Source organism: Calypte anna, chromosome 19, assembly GCF_003957555.1.
Source record: "Calypte anna isolate BGI_N300 chromosome 19, bCalAnn1_v1.p, whole genome shotgun sequence".
Taxonomy (NCBI): Eukaryota; Metazoa; Chordata; class Aves; order Apodiformes; family Trochilidae; genus Calypte; species Calypte anna.
Window position 1 is genome coordinate 2,980,777 of NC_044264.1, and position 18,402 is coordinate 2,999,178.

General features: G+C 55.0%; 2 protein-coding genes across 3 annotated transcripts in view; one reads left to right on the forward strand and one right to left on the reverse strand.

Annotated features, from left to right (window-relative positions):
* Positions 1-55: 55 nt before the first annotated feature.
* On the reverse strand, positions 56-10,383 carry LOC103535853 (C-C motif chemokine 4 homolog). 2 transcript variants are annotated; one of them, XM_030462760.1, is made up of 5 exons: positions 10,283-10,383; positions 8,146-8,286; positions 1,337-1,541; positions 971-1,085; positions 56-382 (listed from the first exon to the last, which is right to left on the reverse strand). In XM_030462760.1, the coding sequence occupies exons 3-5, from the start codon at positions 1,407-1,409 to the stop codon at positions 283-285; spliced, it is 288 nt and encodes a 95-aa protein (XP_030318620.1). In that variant the 5' UTR covers positions 1,410-1,541; positions 8,146-8,286; positions 10,283-10,383; the 3' UTR covers positions 56-282. The 2 variants fall into 2 exon arrangements, with proteins under 2 accessions (XP_030318620.1, XP_008500180.2); XM_008501958.2 differs by lacking the exon at positions 8,146-8,286.
* Positions 10,384-12,520: 2,137 nt separating this feature from the next.
* Positions 12,521-18,402, forward strand: part of HIP1 (huntingtin interacting protein 1) — a 47,509-nt gene continuing 41,627 nt past the window's right edge. Inside the window, exon 1 of the mRNA XM_030462716.1 lies at positions 12,521-12,660. Within this exon, the coding sequence (XP_030318576.1) occupies positions 12,544-12,660 (117 nt within the window). The 5' untranslated portion in view covers positions 12,521-12,543. The remainder of the gene's footprint in view (positions 12,661-18,402) is intronic.

Genomic DNA, 18,402 nt, shown 5'->3' on the forward strand with positions numbered 1-18,402 from the left:
CATCCAGGGTCCACCAGGACCCTTCCACGAAGCAACCTCAGAGACAGTGGGAGAAGCCGCAGGTTTTGCTCCTTTTTATTATATGAAAAATAAAGTCACCACAAACTATACACAAATTAGAATGAAAAGACTCACTGACAGTGCCAAATAAATTAAAGCGTCCGTCACAAAAAAAGAGCTGAACGCTGTATTAAATACTCTGCCAAATCGTCAGGCACAGAGAACGTGGAGGTGTCAGAGGTGCCTTGCAGAGGAGATGCCTGGAGAGGGAGCAGGGGATGCTCATCCACTGCCTGGCTGCTGCTGAGGGGGATTCACGATGTCCTGCACCCACTTGTCACCAAGTTTGCCACAGACCATCCTGCCCTTCACCGTGGTAAATCTGCAAAATGAAATGCAGTTAAAGGAGAAAGAAGAGAGGAGAGAGGAGAGAGGAGAGAGGAGAAGGAGAAGGAGAAGGAGAAGGAGAAGGAGAAGGAGAAGGAGAAGGAGAAGGAGAGGAGAGGAGAGGAGAGGAGAGGAGAGGAGAGGAGAGGAGAGGAGAGGAGAGGAGAGGAGAGGAGAGGAGAGGAGAGGAGAGGAGAGGAGAGGAGAGGAGAGGAGAGGAGAGGAGAGGAGAGGAGAGGAGAGATCACCTGCTCCTTGCCACTGGTGAACCTTATCAAGCCAGACACCTCCCCAGCACTCCTGCTGCAGCCAGGACACTGTCCTTACCCAAGTTCCACTACCTGGGGATGGGGGCTGTGACCAGTAGAAGATGTTTAACCTTAAATCTAATAGGAAGGCCCAGAAACTCACTGCTTGGGGTGTGGGATTGGCCTCTGAGATGTTTCCAGGCCATTCTCCAAACATAGGAGAGCTCAGCCTGGTGTTTTGCCTTGCCAGGATGGGGTGTGATGTGGGTTTTCCTGGCACTGCCATCCTTCAGTGGAGCAGGGTTCCAGAGGATTTGGGCAGAAGATGTACTCACATCACAGCTGACTGGGGGCAGTGGCTGTCTGTGTGCTGATACATCACCACCCGATTGGCAGGAAGGGCTTTGGAGTGGTACTGGGTGCAGCAGAGACCGGAAAAGTTGACAGCAGCTGGAAGAGAAGTTAAGTTTTCTCATTAAGCCAGACCAGAAGCAGGGTCAGAAGACCATGAGGTCTCCACTGGAGGAGGTGCTGCTCCCATGGTCAGCTCCCAGCCCAGTCATCCCTCCCTCGGGAAGGAGCCAAGGGGCAGCAAGCCATGCCTCTCCTCTCCCACAGCAGAGGTGCAGGAGGAATAGGTGCCCAGTATTACCAGACTTTATATGGCAGAATGAAAGAGAGATCCTTGGGCTTGGACTCACCTGGAGAAGAGGAGACCTCATAGCAGAGGAGAGCCACAGAAAGTAGAGCCAGGGCAGCTGTGGAGGTCTTCATGGTCCTGTTGGGTGGAGAGGAGCTGTAGCAGTCAGGCTGGGGTGCTGCAGAGTGCTCCTTGCTGGGCCTGGTGTGGGACCACTGGGTTCAGCCCAATTTATAGGGAGGGAGGCAGACTGGGAGGATGGAAACCTGATGGAAACATTGCACCATGCCATGATGCAGTGGGGAAAGGGCTGAGTCAGGGGTGCTGCGCAGCGCTGGGGAGGGAAGTACCCAGAGCCCTAGTGACACCAGGGCGCCCTGGTGTGGCATATTATATACTGACATCATGCCAAGAAAGGAGGGAGAACAGGAGGTGACCTCTCTTCACCTTTCCATGGGCCAGAGAACTCTGTAAAGAAACTCCAAGTAATGATTCAGAGGATTAATGGATGGACCTCCCACATGGCAGGAAGGTTGGAGTAGAGGATCCCTGAGGTCCCTTCCAACCAAAGCCATTTTGTGATTCTGTGGTGGCAATGGATGGAGAAAACCATGGCTGCCACACCCCCATGTTTCCTGGATGTCCTGCTTTGAATAAAGGTGATTTTCTGTCTTCTACTTTTGCTTTCAGCTCAGTCTTTTGTAAGCAGCTGCACTTGCTGAAATTAACAGCAAGTTTCTCAGTCAGTGTCTGCTGCTGGGACTGATAACACTTGATGTTTATAGTTCCAGCCAGAGCCTGGTGTGCAGAGCCAAGGACACTGCTCAGCTCTGAGGAACATTTTACCCTCCAGAAGGAATAAAGAGGTCCCACCTGCAGCCTCCTTTGGGGAGGAACAGACAAGAGAGATGCCAGAATTGACCAAACAGAGGATTCCATCCCATACACCTCATACTCAGGATAAATTTGAGGGATCACAAGGGTCAAACCCCTTCCTGCTTCCCCTTCTTTCCCTGTCCCTGTTTTGCTTCAGCATCCTGGGAGGATTCCATCCATTCCTCTGCCTGTGCTCCTGATCCATCCCAGCCTGAATCTGTGTGTTCCTGCCTCCAGCTCCCAACTGCTGCTGACCCCAGGATTCCAGCCTGGACTTTCCCAGGGCTGCCCTGCAGCATTGGTGGTGATGTGAGAATTATTGGGGGAAAAGGGAGGAAGGAACATAGCATCAATTTTCCTGTATATTTGTATAGATTTAGTAATTTTTCCTGTTTACCATTACTGTTTATTAAAGTTGTGTAGTTTAGTTTCCAACCCATCAGTCTCTCTCCTTTCTTTATCAGGGAGAGGATGGGGATTAATAGAGAGAATCTGTTATTTGGTTTAATTGCTGGGCCAGTGTTAAACCCTGAAACTGGAATATCCCCATCAGGGACAAACTGGGGACAATTTACTTCCCTGGAGCAGGGAGAGCCCATGGGTCAGGCAGCCCTCCCCACTGCCCACCAGGCAGCACCCATACCCTGACCCAGGGAGCCAGGGGTTTTCTCCAGGGGAAACCAACAGCATGCAAGGATGCAGAGCAGAGGGTAGAGCATCCCAGGGCTGGGCTCCTCTGGACTTGACCATCACTTGCAGAGAGTTATGAGAAAACCAGTTGCAACCCACAGTTTCCCAAGTACCACTTGAGAGTTAACACTGTGCCATGTTATCCATGGACATGAGAATGAGCCAATAATGTTTGAAAAGAGCTTTGGAAGTCCAGGACCTTGATGGCCCAGCAGAGCTGGCTCAGATGATTGTTTGGATCCACCACTGTAGAACTGACATTTGCTGGTTTAGCTCCCATTGCCTGGCATGGGGCTGGTGTCTGCCAGAAGTGCTCCATCCCTACAGGATTCTCTGGACTTCAGACAAAGGCTGGTGGATGAAGCCTTAGAGGAACAGAGGAAGAGCAAGGTGATCGTGGTGGCAGCAGTATGTTCAGGCACTGGACAACCCCAGCAAGGTCAGCAGTCTGCCTGTCACAGCCATCCAGTGCAGACAGGGATCCAGCTCCTCTAGAGGGGAGGACAATTACAAAATAAAACCCCCTGCCCAAAGCAGTGGCCTTGCAGGAACCCAGAGGAGCAACCAGAAGGCAAATGAGGAAGGCCAATGGCATCCTGGGCTGGCTCAGGAACAGCGTGGCCAGCAGGTCCAGGGAAGGGATTCTGCCCCTGTGCTCAGCACTGGTGAGGCCACAGCTTGAGTCCTGTGTCCAGTTCTGGGCCCCTCAGCTCAGGAAGGAGATTGAGGTGCTGGAGCAGGTCCAGAGAAGAGCAAGGAGGCTGTGGAGGGATCCAGCAGAATTCCTGTGAGGAAGGGCTGAGGGAGCTGGGGGTGTTGAGGCTGGAGAAGAGGAGGCTCAGGGGAGACCTCATCACTCTCTCCAACTCCCTGAAAGGAGGTTGGAGCCAGGGGGGGGTTGGGCTCTTTTCCCAGGCAACTCTCAGCAAGACAAGAGGGCAGGGTCTCAAGTTGTGCCAGGGGAGGTTTAGGTTGGAGATGAGAAAGAATTTCTTTCTGGAGAGGGTGATCAGGCATTGGAATGGGCTGCCCAGGGAAGTAGTGGATTCTCCGTGTCTGGAGATCTTTCCAAAGAGCCTGGATGTGGCACTGAGTGCCATGGGCTGGGAACCACGGGGGAGTGGATCAAGGGTTGGACTTGATGATCTCTGAGTTCCCTTCCAACCCAGCCAGTTCTATGATTCTATGATTTCCTGGAGCAGCTGAAAGAGAGCTGACTCCAGGCCTGTGGCTCCCACATGCTCCAGGTATCCCTGATGGATTCCATCTCTGTAGACCAAACTCTGAAAGAAGTGAGGCAGCTTGTTAGACGGTAGCATTGCAGGACCGGTTTTCCACAGAGCCTTTTGTTTCACTGAAATGCCCCGTTACCAAGTAAAACTGAGGGAGCCCACCCATGGGTTCCTTCCTGCCATGGAGGTCAGGAGCTTGGAGATGCTCCCGAGCAGGCAGCCAGGGAGGGTCTGCCCACAGAGGGACCCCAGGGCATTTGCCTCCATGGGGTTTTTGGAGCAGCAGTCCCAGAGCAGGGCCAGGCATTGCCTGTCCCACTGACAGACCCTGAATCTCTGCAGCCACCAGAGCTGCCACAGCTTTGCCTCTGCAGCAGGGATGCCCTTGGCCCATCCCTTTGCTTCTCTGCATTTCTCTTACTCCACTGTTGGGATTGCAGCCAACAGATCATGCTGAAGGGTTAAACTCTCAGAGGGAGTTCAGACAGCCCCAGCAAAGGCTGAGGCTTTACTTGCCTATGGCAGAGAAGGACTGGAAGTACCCAGCATGGAGCAGCTGAGGGAGTATCTCAGGATTTGTCTGGGATCCTGCTCTGTAACCCACTTTGCCCTGTGCTCCATAGCCCATCCAGATGCTAGGATGAAACTCTGCCCCTCCAGAGGTCCCAGCACCCATGTCCTGGGCTGGACCCCCTCAGTCCCATAGAGAGGGGTCAGGAAGATACCAGCTTGCTGCTGGTCCATCCCTGGGGCAGTAAGGAGTTGCTCATCTTGCCTGAAACACTGAGATTGCTCCAGTGGAGAGTGGGAGATTGCAGCACACCCACCAAGAGACCTCAGCACCAGCAGCAGGGCCACTCTGGCAGGAAGGCAGATGCCCAGCCCTGACCCCAAACCCACAGCACCCTGCACCCCTCTGCCTTCCTGTTCCAGCTCTTATGACATGTGTCTGTCCTTGGCCCCAGGACATCTGGGACAGAGACTCAGCAACTCCATCCCTGTCACCACTTCAGACAAAGCTGCACCCCAACCCAGGCCATAAGTGCCTCCCCTCACCCTGCACACAGGTGTCCCCCACCTCCAGCAGCTCTGGGCACACTTTTTCCCCAGGTGCTGCTCAGGGATGCTGGGGAAGCTGGAAGTGGAGCCTGGCAGAGCCCTGTCCCATGGGGCTGGCCACAGATGACAGAGATGGACAAGGAGGGGACAGACTGAGGTGTCCAAGGTGACAGACCAAGACTGACAGTGACAGCCCTGGCTGAAGGAACAGATTGAAGCTGGGAGTGCCAGAAACAGGCGTGGGAACAGATCTGCCAGCCTGGAAAACCACATGGAGAGGTGAAACTGAGCTCAGGCTGCTGCTGCTGCTGAGCTGCTGGCCTGCTAACCTGGCTGCCTCCAACATCTGCCACTTCCATTCCTCCTGCCATTCCTGCCAGTGCATTCAGACCACTTGCACACATCCCCCCCTCTGAGCAATCCTGTTCCACATCTCCACACAGGGACCAGAATAAAACTGAGAGGAGGAGAACAGGCTGGGGAATGAGCTGGAGACATCCTGGATGATGCAGCTCACACCAACACAGCCCAGCTTGGAGCTGCTTTTAGCTGAATGTTCTGGATGTTCTTGCATTATTCAAATGTAGGCTTGCTGGAAATGTCTAGATTTGTTCTGAAAAAAAAAATCAATATTTTCTATCAGGAACAAACATTTACAATGAATTCTCTCTCCTTTCCGAGCCATACCAGGCTGTGTTTCCTGCTTTCATTCATCATAAAAGGAACTCTTGGAGGTTTTGACACCTCTGTTATTCCCCCTATTCACTGTTTTCCTAAACTCTGTTATTTTCTTGAAGGAAGATTTGGTATTTCAGTCTTGGCTGCTCCTTCCTGCCAAGACAAATAATGCAAATCTCCAAATATTTTGATTTCTAAATCCTCCTCCATATCATGCATCCCAAATAGCAGCTATTTATGGAGTCCATAAAACCTCTGCCTTATGGTGTGTTTCAGCTTTTGACAGAAACCACACATGGTATATTTGGATCCATCACCAGAACAGGGTTGGGATGCAGGAGGAAGCCCTTTGGAGTCTCCCTTTGGAGTTGTGTTGAGGGATCCCATTATCCCAGGGCCCCTGGGAGCTGCCAGATCACTCACGTGGGAAACTCTGGTTTTAACTGGGACTGACTTTAACTGACTCTGGTTTTAACAGGTCAGCTGGAAAGAGAAAGATAATGAGTGTGGGGAGTCAGAGATGGCAGGGGACTGCAGCTCCAAGCAAGACAAGCAAGGTCTCAGATGAGAAGAGGCATTTCCAGAGGGATTGAGACTTTCCAGAATGGAAATTGAAGTCTGCAAATTTATGGCCTAGAAAGAGGAAAAAGGAGTGTTTACTCTCTGTCTCTCACAGGGCAAGAGCCTTGGGCCACTGAAAGTAGCTGGAAAGAGCCAGGTTCAGAATGGAAGGAAGCAGCTGATTGCCAAGGGACACGGGGATCACGAGGGAATTCCCACATGTCTGAGGCAGGGTTTGAATTCCAAAGCCATGAGCTCAAAAAGGTTTGTGAAGTGAGGATGGCTGGAGGCTGTGAGTGCACTCGAGGGGGGCAGCACAAATATTTGCCACACCTGGAGATATTAAGGCTGGGCTTGATGGACCCTTGGTCTAAATCCCCTGGGACTGTCCCTGTTTGTCCCCCAGGACAACTGGTCCTACAGGACTGCATGATCTGTACAGTATCTTGGGAAATTCCTGTGAAATCCCTGGACTGAAATTTAGATATCAGGATATGCCTCCAGATGAGTATTTTTGGTAAATGCCAACAGAAAGACCCCAACAGTCCCTAAGCACACAGCAAGGCAGAAGTGATGTTGCTGCAGTTTGTGGGATCCTCCAAGCCAGATTTGAGGTGTCTGGAAAGCCTCAATTTTGGACCAAGTGCCCGAAGAGTGGGAGGTGGTCAGGCTGTGGCACTCCCAGCACTTTGGTGGTTCTTCCAAGGACAGACAGACTGCCTTAGCATGTACCCCCCACCTTTGCTTCTCTGAAGATGCCCCTAGCACTGAGCACAACCTGCCCAGCAGCTACAGAAAGTGTGTGACTCTTAGCAACAGCAGCTGTGGTTTAGAGAAACCAAGAGGAAAACATCTTGGTGGAGCTCTGAGACCCCAAGACCTGATGTTTCTGAGCCCCAAAGCATTATGTGGCTCTTTGTACTTTCAAAGTTTGCCTCCTGTTTTTCCCCAGCTGGAGCTGAGGGTGATGCCTCCAACTAGGATTTCAGGAATGAAGAAAACAAAGAAAAGAGCAGTGCAGTTGAAGGTTGGGTTATGGCCATGTCAGAGAGGGCAGACAGGGGCACACTGGGTCCCCGTGGCAGCCCATGCCGACATCCCTCTGTCCCCTCATGCAGCAGGCACAGGGGTCCCACACACAGCCCTGCACAGGACAAGGGACACCCTGAAAACCCTGAGTGAGTGAGCAGCCCAAAAGCTGCCTCAGAACACAGCAACCAAGTTCACCATGTCCTGTCTGGGGAGAGAGCAGACTTTAAAAGAAAGATGGATCCACAGACTGGTTTGAGTTGGAAGGGACCTTAAAAGCTTGTCCAGTGCCACCCCCTGCCATGGTCAGGGACACCTCCCACAGCCCAGGGTGCTCCAAGCCCCATCCAACCTTCAACAGTGCCAGGGATGGGGCAGCCACAGCTTCTCTGGGAAACCTGGGACAGGGGCTCAGCACCCTCACAACAAACAATTTCTTCCTAAGATCTCATCTCCATCTCCCCTCTTTCAGTTTGAGATTGTTCCCCCTTGTCCTGTCACTCCATGTCCTTGTCCCAAGTCCCTTCCCTAGCTTTCCTGGAGCCCCTTCAGGCACTGGAAGGTGCTCTAAGGTCTCCCTGTGGGATCCTTCTCTTCTCCAGGCTTTCCCAGAGCCGGGATGAGGTGTCCACCCGCAGGGCTGGTGCAGGGGTCGGTGCAGTGGCCCCGGTGGCCCCGCTGTCCCTGCAATGGGGCAGCTCTCCAGCAGATGGCAAACACCTCCCACCCACAGGCACCTTCTCACCCACGCAGCCACCTCTGCGGAACTGCAGCCGATGGGTTCGGGTCCTCTCCTGTAGATCCAGCTGGGAAACACGCTTCATTTTGCTTTGGAATTCTTGGACAAGCAGAGGCAGCTGCTGAGGCTTCAGTGCAGAGGACACACCTGGTGATGTTTTTGGTTACATCCCTCCTTGTAAAAGCTGGGCAAGCCAGAGACCTCACCCAGGACAGAGGTCCAAGCCCCTCAGACCTTTATATTCCCTTAGCCGAGCAGCCCTCTCCAAGACCCTCTCCCAGTCCTCAAGTGGCTGCTCTGCCTCAGTCAGTCCCTGAGTGGGAGGTGGCCCTCCTGCACCAAGACCATCCCACCCCATCCCACCCCATCCCATCCCACCCATCCCATCCCACCTCATCCATCCCATCCCACCCCATCCCACCCCTTTGCCATTGGCTGCCCCGTGCCAAGGGCTCTGACAGCACAAGCACACAAGGATTCAGCAGAAATCAAAAGCCTCTGATTTGCCAAAAGCATTCCAAAAACGGACTCAAAACCTGAAAGCCCCCAAGCAGGCTCCCCCTGGTGCCCTGTGATGCTCCATGTGCCCTCCTGCAGGGTCTGGGCCACCACCCTGCACTGGAGGGGGAACAGGGTTCCTGAGGTGTCTGTGTCCCAGGGTTAAATCAAACTTCCCTTCACCAGGGCAGGACTCTATTTGTGGCTGCAGGACTAGGAAGGCTTCTCACAACCACTGCCCTCCCATTCCTTGGCTCTCTAGAAGATGAGCCACTGGGCTCAGGAGATTGTGCCTGGGGGAGTTCCATGGGGTGATGAAGGGGTCTGTGTGGGAGCTCCCCTCTGGCTGGGAACAGAGAGCAGGATCTCAGCACAGCCTCTGGTTAACAGAGGAGGGACTGTGGTGCTCTCTGTGCCTCTATTTTCTTGCTGAAACAAGGGGGATCTGTGCTCTCCTGAGCCTGGGCCAGCCATGGGAGGATGAGGAGTGTTGTGGCAGCACCCTGGGACTCTCCCAGCTCAGACTGGGGATGGGGGATGGAAAGAAGCCTCTAGCTCCCAAAGCCTGGGAAAAGAGCATCTCCAGGCAGGGCCATTCTGGCCCCGTTCCTGCCACTTCTTCCTTCTCTTTGCTCACAAGTCCTTAGGGCTCCTGGTGAAGAGGGAGCAGCCTCCTTTAGGGTTGATATGGGCCAAAGCCTCAGAACACTTGAGCAGCAGGAGGGGGGGCAATGCCCAGCTCCAGCCCCCTGCCCAGCACTTGGTGAGCTCTTGGCTGCCCAAAGGGAAGAAGAGAGGGGACACAGCATCCTCTTCATGTCCCAGCAGACACCAGAGCCCTGGTCTCCATCCTGCAGAAGACACACAGACAATCCAGACATCTACTGAAAGGGAGGAAGGTGACCATGCTCCACAGCCCAAGCTCAGGATCCTCTGTCACAGCAAAGTGTAAGCACTGGGGTGGGTGGCACTGAGGAAGTCACTTTGTGTCCCCACACAGGCCACACACCCCATGACAGGCTCTCCCATCACTCTGCCCCCAGGCTGCAGTCCAGCCTCACGGACAGGAGAGAGGAGCACACAGCAACCAAGCAGTAAAACCTCTCTGTGCCTTCTGAAAAGGACCTGCTGGGTGAGAGCAGTGATGCCCAACCCATCTTCCCTCTGCCCTTCTCCACCATCTCCCCCTGGAACAGGCACAGCCCTCTGCCTCCCCCACCTCCAGAGCATCTCAGCCTGCCTAAGAGCAAGGTACTCCTTCCCACCAGAGACCAGCCCCCCAGATCCCTGCAGAGCAACTTAAAAATAAAACACACGGTCCCACCAGTGCCTGCAGAGCAGCCCAGCCTGGGCCAGCACCCCAAAGCACAACCTAGCAGAGCTACTGAGAGGATGGGGGCAGCCAAGGGGGGGCCAAACAGCTGCCTGTGGCCTAGATCCTGGCTCCATCCCATTCCTCTGTCTTGGAGAAGGCAGGAGCAACAAGGAGCAGCATTCTGGCCCACATCAGCTGCCTTCCCCTGCTCCTGCCCAGGCATGAGTCTCCCAGTTGGGCAGCCCAGGTCCCAAAATGGGCACCTGCCTCTGCCATGGGAGGAGAGGATGTGTCTCTGCTCTTCATCAGAGGGGAGCAGATAAAACAAACCTTGAGGTCTCTGCCTGGGGGTTGAGTTCCAGCCCTCCCAACCCCAGGCTGGTGCTGGAGAGGTGATGCAGGAGTAGGATGCTTTCATCCAGGCAGAGGGGTGGGAGAGGCAGGCAGACCACAAGGATCTGTCCTTTACTGAATGCCCTCCTCTGTTCTCCCTTTCCTTCATCTCTATTCAGCAGTGACTTCATTCCTTCAATTATTAATCACCTTGTTGCACTAGTGGCTGAATAAAACCCATTAAACCTCCTCTGGGAGCAGCCCCAAGGAAAAAGGCAGGTGTCCAGGAAATGCATTAGAGAGAAGGCAGACAGGGAGTGGGGTGGGACAGGGTGGGAGGAGGTGGCCTTGCCCAGGGTGGGCCACTTCCCATCAGCTGGGAACCCATTCCCAGGGCAGAGCAGGGTAAGGGCTGTTGTGCAAACAGCCTCTCTACACCCCCCACCCCAGGAGGGGGCTCATGTGGCAATTGATTCAAGCCATAAAAGTGAATTATGCAGGGAGAAGAGCTTGCACAAGAGCTCCTGACAACCCACATCCTAAACTCTTGTTCCCAGGTTGCCCCAGCACCTCCACAGCAGCAGGCAGGATGGGTTTGCACAGCTACTCCCCAGCTGGAGCAAAGACTCTGATTTTGTGACCAGCTTTTAAGGATGGAGGAACAAAACCCAGCACAAAACCCTTGCCCTTTTGGTAATCACCAGGGGAGCAGGCTGAGTTTTCAGACTCATTGCAAAAATTATTATTTGTCCACGTTCTGCGGCAATGTTCAAGTTCTGGCAAAGGTCCAAGTGGGAAATTCACCTCCAGAAAGGGACAGGATTCCTGGTCAAAACCTCTGGAGCTGGGCACAGTCCAGCAATTTGCTGGGTTTCCAGAGGGTGAACATCAAGCCCCAGCACAAGTCTCTAAAGAGCAAAAGGACCCAAGACATGAGTCTGGGTCAGGTTGTGCAAAAAAGCATCTCAGTCATCAGCCATTGCTCAGGGGAAGCAAAAATCCTTGCCCATCCCTCTTTTCCTTGGTTTTCAAATATTTGTAACAGATATTTGGGTTTTTTGTAGTTTATATGAGATGTAGTTCGTTTATAACTTCCCAAAGTGGGGGAATCCACCCCTTCCCCTGGGACACCATTCCAGAGTCTGATTGTCCTCAGGGGGGGATATTTCCAACCAGAATCTCTCCAGGAGCCACTCGCACCCATTGCCCGTGTCCTGTTCCTGTGACTCCTCGTAACCACGGAGTCTCCATCTTTGCATCCACCCGTTCGGTACCGGAACATCGCACTAAGGTCTCCTCTCAAGACTGATCCATCCCCCTGGCTCTGCTCCACCAGATGCCTCCAGCCCCAGCACAGCCTCCTCTCCGGGACTCCCCACACCCTGATCCCCGCCACGCTGTCCCCCAGCTCCCGGTCCCGCATCCCGCCGTGTCACAGTCACTGCCGAGCGGGACCGGGGGAGCGGAGCGGCCCCGGCCGGGACACGGCGCTCCTGGGCTGCCCTCGGCTGCGCGTTCCGGGCCGAGCTGGGGGCAGAGCGCAGAGCACACCCCGCGGAGGGACCGGGCCGGGCCGGGAGCCCAGGCCGGGGCCTCAGCGCAGCAGGAGCCGGGCCTGGGGGAACCCCCGGTAGTGCCCAGCCGGGCCGGGTCCGGCCGCAGCTCAAAGCCCAACGGGTGAAGGTGCCCAGGAGGTCGCGGTGCCCCGGGACTGCGCCGGGCAGACAGAACCTAGCCCGGTCCCAGCCCGGTCCCAGCCCGGCCCCGCACAACCGCACCCCCCCGCACCGCCTGCAGGGGGCGACACGCGGCGTGGGGCAAGGGGGGGAGCAGAGCGTGAGTGGCAGGCGCAGAGACCAATCAGGAGAGTGCTGAGGCACGGGGGCGGGACTGGAGAGATGGGTGGGCGGGGAAAGGGGCGGTGCCGAGAGGGGCGGGGCTTCGAGGGAGGGGCGGGACCCGGCGCTGAGTGGCGGCAGAACTGGCGCGTCAGCTCGGAGAGAGTCACGTGATGCGGCCGCCCGAGCCGTCTCGCGGACGTCCTTCTTCCTGAGTGGCAGTGCCAGCGGCCAATGAGAGTGAAGGGGCAGGGAGGTGGGCGGAGCCTCGGGGGTAGGGGCGGGCCCGGGGCGTGCCGCAGTGTGAGTGACAGCTGTGCGGACCAATGGCGCGGGGTCTGGCCGGAGGCGGCGCTGAGCGGAGCCGCGGGGAAGGCGCGGCAGGGCTGAAGCGGCGGCTGCGGCGGGCGCGGCGGGACCATGGACCGCGTGAGCAGCTCCATGAAGCAGGTGTCCAACCCACTGCCCAAGGTGCTGAGCCGGCGGGCGGGCGGCAGCGGCCTGGAGGCGGAGCGGGAGAGCTTCGAGAGGGCCCAGGTACGGGCAGGGGATGCTGAGGGGGAGGGGGGGGCGCGCCCATGGGGGCGGGGCTGGGTGGGGTGGGCGGAGTCATCTCTGAACCCCAGGGGGCGGGGCCGGCCGGGCGAGGCTGGATGGAGCCACCAATTGGTCAGTGCTGGCAGGAGTGGGCGGGGATTCCCTAGGGGGGCGGGGCCATCCCTGGTGGTGGCGTGCGAGCAGTGGGCGGGGCGGGGTTGGCTCCGCCCCCCTGGTGGGCGTGACCGTGGGGATGGGATCGCGGGGCAGCGCCGTGAGGGAGGGGAACACGCGAGGGGACCGGGACACCCGCGGCGTGGAACGCTCCGGGCTGGGGTCACTGTGGCCGTGGCGATGCGGGCACTCTGCATGGCTGGGGGGCGGTTTGGCTCCAAGCACAAGATGGAGCCCACTCCTTCCCTCCGAGCCCTCGGTCTCCCCCGTGGGCTGGGGGAGGGGTTGGTCTCCCCATTGGGTGCCACCCCCAAGGACCATCTGGGGACAGGGGACGGGCAGGGGCTGCCCCTGCGGGTGGCTCTTGGGAAGAGGCACCGAAAAACAAAAACAAGCGTCCGTAGGATGATGCCCTGGAAGCAGCTGGGGAGGTGCCTGGATGAGTCCCAGGGAGGGCGGGCAGGGATGTGATGGCAGCAGGAGAAGCTGGGGACTCCTCATCCCAAGGGATGGGAAGCCCAGGTGAAGTGGTGCCGGCCTGAGCCCGTGGGAGAAGAAGGGAAAGTGTGGGAGGAGGGGGCTGGGGGTGGCACAGCAGCTTTAGGAGCAGGGAGGGGGGACACAGGGCCTGGGGGGGAGCAGGGTCTGGCTGGGAGCCGGCACCATGTGGGAGCAGCACAGGGAGGACGGGTCAGGAATGAAAGTAAAGAGCAAGGGTCAACTCTGAGGGGTTGTTTGGGTTTTTTCAGAAAGACAAACCTCAGGATTTAAGTCTGGATGTGAGGTTATACACAGGGAGGCTTCTCTCTTGCCCTGCTCAAGTTACCTCAAAAATCAATTATTTATAGCACTGCAGGTGGAACTGGGGCTGGTTTGTGTGTGCAGACACCTGCCAGATCCCCTGTGTCAGAAAAGGACCTGGTGGGATCCCTGGGCACCCATCCCCAGGGGGAAGGGCAGACCCAGAGCAGGCTGAGCCCTCACCTGCAGCATCCTGAGCCCTCACACCACATCCATACCAACTGTGTTTAATTTTCCTTGTCCAGTTTGCAGAGAAATGACACAGCACATGTGTTTAGGGCCTCAGTCCCTGCCCAGCTTTTCATTCTTCCATGTATTTAGGTTTCTTAGTCCTTTTCTTACTCCTACAATTCCCTTTCTTACTCCTTTTTCTTTTCCCCTTTTTTTTATTTCATATTTATCTTTCTCTCCACTTTAGAGAACTTGCCATCCCCCCCCCCCAGATCCTCCTCATGCTGGTCAACCACAGTTCTTGTCAAACTTCTTCTTTCTGAGGTTTTTTTAATAGAAACTTGGTGGAATTTGGGGTTTGTTGGCTTGGTTTGTTTGTTTCATTTTTGAAAGTGGCTTTTTCATAAGAGAAGTTTAATCTCTTAAGTGGCTTTTTAAAAGCAGATCCTGCCTGTTTCTGGATGCACAAGCACCAGGTCCATTCCCTCCTCATCTCCAGAGCTCCATGGCTCGTGGCAGCCACACACTCACCACCAAGACTCTTCTGCTCTAAAAGAACCTCAGCAGGCAGAGGGTGGGTCCAAATGGGCCTTTGGTGAGCCTGAACAATGCCTGGGTTTGGTTCTGCCTGATCTGAGTGGTCTGAGACACAGATTGGAAAACTGAGAGCACCCTGTGAAGCTCTGGGGGTGGTGGGTGCTCTCCTGGTGGGCATCACCATGGGGACTTTGGGCACCCTGGTCTGTGGAAGGTGTCTCTGCCTGTGATCTCTGAGGTCTCTCCCAACCCAAACCATTCTGTGGGGTGGTTCTGTCATCCTCTGGCACATGGACTCTGCCCTGACACTGTCTGTCTGTGGGCCTGGGGACAAATGGGACCAAATTTCCTGGTTTTCTTTTCCCATGGATGGTGAGGTGTCTCAGTTTTCCTGGTGATGCAGATGTGAGAAACCTGAGGACACGCTGGAACACAGTGTCCCTGCATTGTCCTCACTGCTCAGCAAGAACCCCAGGGATGGGGCTGTCTGACCAGGACACATGCCAAGGGCTCCCTCTTTCCCTTGCTGTCAGCACTGGTCGTTTTCATGGAAAGTTGGGCAATACCAGGGATACCAAATCCTGCAGTTCTGGTATCCCCCAGATGCTCAGCCACCCAGGAGGCATCACTGCTGGGGAAGGGGTAGGTGCTGCAATGACTTTCTCCCTTTGCTTGTGGTTCTCTGGGCTGTGATTCACAGCTGCTCCTTGCCTCAGCTTGGGCAGAATAAATCTTGGGGCACAGCAAAGGTGACCAAGGGGGGAGAAAACCCACCAAAAGTGAAAATTCTGCTATGTGTTTACATAAACATTTGTATTTCACATGGTTTCTGTGTCTGGCATTCACATCCCTGCAAGTTCTCCCAGTTCTATTGAGGACCATGTCCTGGTGTTTGGGGTCTGCAGGGAATGAGGTCTCCTCCTTCAGATCTTCCCTCCTTGGGTCTCCCACCCTTTCTCCTCAGCACAGGTGATGCCAAGGAGCAAATTTCATTCTGTGCTGACTTGCTTGGCTGGTTTGGCAGAGAGAGCCAAGGTCTTGAGGGTGAAAATGGAGTCAGAAGGACACAGGACATGGAGGATGCTCAGCAGGGTGACAGTGCCAAGTTGTGCTGCTGCTTCACTCAGGTTTCAGACAGCTGTGGGGGTCCCAGCAGGGTTCCCAGCAGTTCCCAGCAGGGTTCCCAGCAGTTCCCAGCAGTTCCCAGCAGGGAGGTGCCCAGCAGGACCAGGCACTGGTTGGCATCAGTTCAGGCAGAACCACAGTCATGGAGAGAGAATGTGAGATCCTCAAGCACCAGCTGGGTCCTGGGAAGCTGGGGGTGTGGAAAGTCTCCATCCTGACCCAACTGGTTCTGCTCAGCTACTCCTGCCCTGTCCCCTTCCCTCTTTGGGGGAGCTGAATGCCAGAGAGGGGCAAAGCTGGGGGAAGGGTTCCTGTAGTCTCAACAGGACGTGTGTGAGTTCCAGTCCTTCATCCTTCCCCTGTGGGTTCTGGGGGGAAGGAAAGCAGCAAATGAGGATTGCAGGTTATCCTCTGGGCTCCATGACAGTGTGTCTGTCCTCTAGTTCCCTCCATCCTGGTGTTGCTCCCCTGGCCATCCTTCCCCATGAGCCTTCATGTCCAGCAGGCTGCCCAGTCTGGAGGTGGTGCTGGGTGCCAGTGATGAAGACATCCATGTGGAGACATTGCCTGGGGCTGTGGAGGGGGGCAGAAGTTTCCTGCTTGTCCCCCAGAGCTCATGACCTCTGGGGCTTTGGGCCAGGGTCTTGTACCAATGTTACCTGCCCGTCATGTCCCTGGGGGGACCCCCTGATAATCTCAGGACAATCTGTCCTGACAGTGAGGTTGGGAGCAGACATTTCTTGTTTTAAATTCCTCCAGGAAATCTAAAAAGCTTGCTCTTTATCTTCTTTGACTCTTAAGTTCTTTCCAAGAAAGTCACCAAGCAGCCAAGGGACACGTGGGCTGTTTGGGTTCCCCGTGGCCACCACCTTCCCTCACAGATCTGCTCTGGGGGTCCTCAGGACTCTGTGTGGCTCCTGAACCAGCAAGGAAAGCAATGTCTGGCTCATTACCCTGACTGCTGAGCTGCCTGCATCCCTGCTCCTATCATAAGAGGTCCTCAGCGTGGTGCAGAGGAGTTTCAAACCCATGGGGAGATGCAGCACATTCCCATGGGGACACGCAGCCTGCTGAGCACAGCTGATGCCACGTCCCCTCAGAAAGGTTTTTGAGGTTCAGAGCATCCGTGAGGCAGCACCCAGGGCCTGGAGAGCTGCTCTGATCCCTGCCCTGCTGCAGGAGGAGCCCTCCCAAAGCTCAGGCATGCAGAAACATGTGGGGAAAGGAGAAAACATATCAGACCCAGAGTGATGTCAACATAAATGGATATTTTTATTATCATTTTTCTCTCCCCCTGTCTTGGTTAGTACATCCTTTTGATGTCTGAAGTTTTTTCACCACCTCATGCAGGTTGGAAGCAGCTCTGTGCCTGTCCTGGTCGTGCCCTGCCACTGTTGCAGCCCCAGGAATTTAATTAACCCCTTTCCCCCATCATTTACATAATTGGCAATATAACACATACACAATAGCCCTGTTAGTTTCAGAGCAGGCCCAGCTCAGGAGGATTTGCAGTTGTGGAGGAAATACCATTTTACTACTGTAAAAAAACCCAATTTTTGTGGTTCGGATGCTGCAGCCACCAGTGGCTTTGCCAAGAACTTCAGTTCTTGCACAGGAAATGAGGCTCCTTTCAAAGCACCAGAGTGGGGCTGTATATATATATAGCCTCTCTGAAAAGATATTTAAAGAAACATATTGACACTGGCAAGAACAGGAAAAAAATAGCTCCTGGCTGCGGGGAGCGAGGGCTGAAGGCAGCTGAGCCCATCCTGGGGGAGGAGGTGATACAGGGGATTCATTCCCAGCTCTTTCATCTCCAGGAAAATGAGCTCCTGTGCTTTGTGCTGGGTGAACCCCCCCGTTGCCTCCTCTCTCCTCTCTGTGGTGTGAATGAGGGGTGCTCGGGGTTGAATGCAGCTCCAGCAGCAAAGGAATGAATCATCTCAGCTCTTCTCAGCAAGGCCCTCTGGGGAATTTATTTCCATCCCCAGGGATATAAAATAGTTTGAATTTCCTTACAGTAAGGGATAACTTTCTCTTTGGTGCAATCTGGGCTGGAGGGGGTTGGGTTGTTGTTTTTTTTTTAATATATGCAGAAATAATTCAAGATTTTAATTCAGGGTTGGACACTGAGGTGGCTGAGCCTCAGGAGATGAATCATTTTGGTGCTAAAAGGGGAGGGACATCTGCCACCAAGTCTCATGGGCTGCTGCAGGTGGCTTTGGACCACCAAGTGACAAGGGGGGACTTTGCCCCAAGTCACACTGGAGGCTGAGGAGTCAGGCAGGGATGCCAAGGTCTGGGAGTTGTGGCTGCCCCAAAACTTTGCCTTCTGAAATTCAACCACTTAACTCCATCCTCCTGCTCAGCTGGGGAGAAGCAGACAGACAAGGGGTTTGGTTTTACCAAAGTCCCCATTCAGAGCACTCTGGGCTGAGCCTCAGCCTCTCCACCAGTGACTCCTGAACCCCAAGTACAGGGGTACAGGGCAGGGGGAAGGGGGTGCCTGTCATGAGGAGGGGTTGGCTTGTCCCACTTGTGCTCTTCCAGGAAAAAATCCCTCTGGACAGATCAAGGTGAGGGGAATGAAGGTTCAGGAGAGACAGTTTTGGTTGAAGATTGAGAAACTGAAGATGGGGAGGAGGTGCCCATTGCATCATCCCATGGATGTGACACAGGGCCAGGCTGAGCATCACCCATCCTGGAACCTTCCAGCTGAGCTCAGGGCCCCATCACCCCCTCCAGTTCTGTAACTCAGTCACTGTTGTGTCCTGGACTTGCAGGGACCGAGCTGGGCAGATGCCCAGGTCCTTGGGCACGTGTGTTTCTCTGTGTTTCTCTGTGTTTCTGAGCTGGAAAAGTGTTTGTAAATCAGCAGAAGCAAGGACAGGGGCAGTGGTTGGAGCCAGAGGTTGCCACATTTTTGCAGCCTTG

What these genes read in the sequence shown, in the direction of transcription:
- LOC103535853 (XM_008501958.2), bottom strand. Translation starts at nt 1,409, where the DNA reads ATGAAGACCTCCACAGCTGCCCTGGCTCTACTTTCTGTGGCTCTCCTC. An exon ending in TGAGGTCTCCTCTTCTCCAG is followed by an intron (nt 1,086 to 1,336) that starts GTGAGTCCAAGC and finishes CTTCTCTTCCAG; the next exon opens with CTGCTGTCAACTTTTCCGGT. An exon ending in TGCCCCCAGTCAGCTGTGAT is followed by an intron (nt 383 to 970) that starts GTGAGTACATCT and finishes TTCATTTTGCAG; the next exon opens with ATTTACCACGGTGAAGGGCA.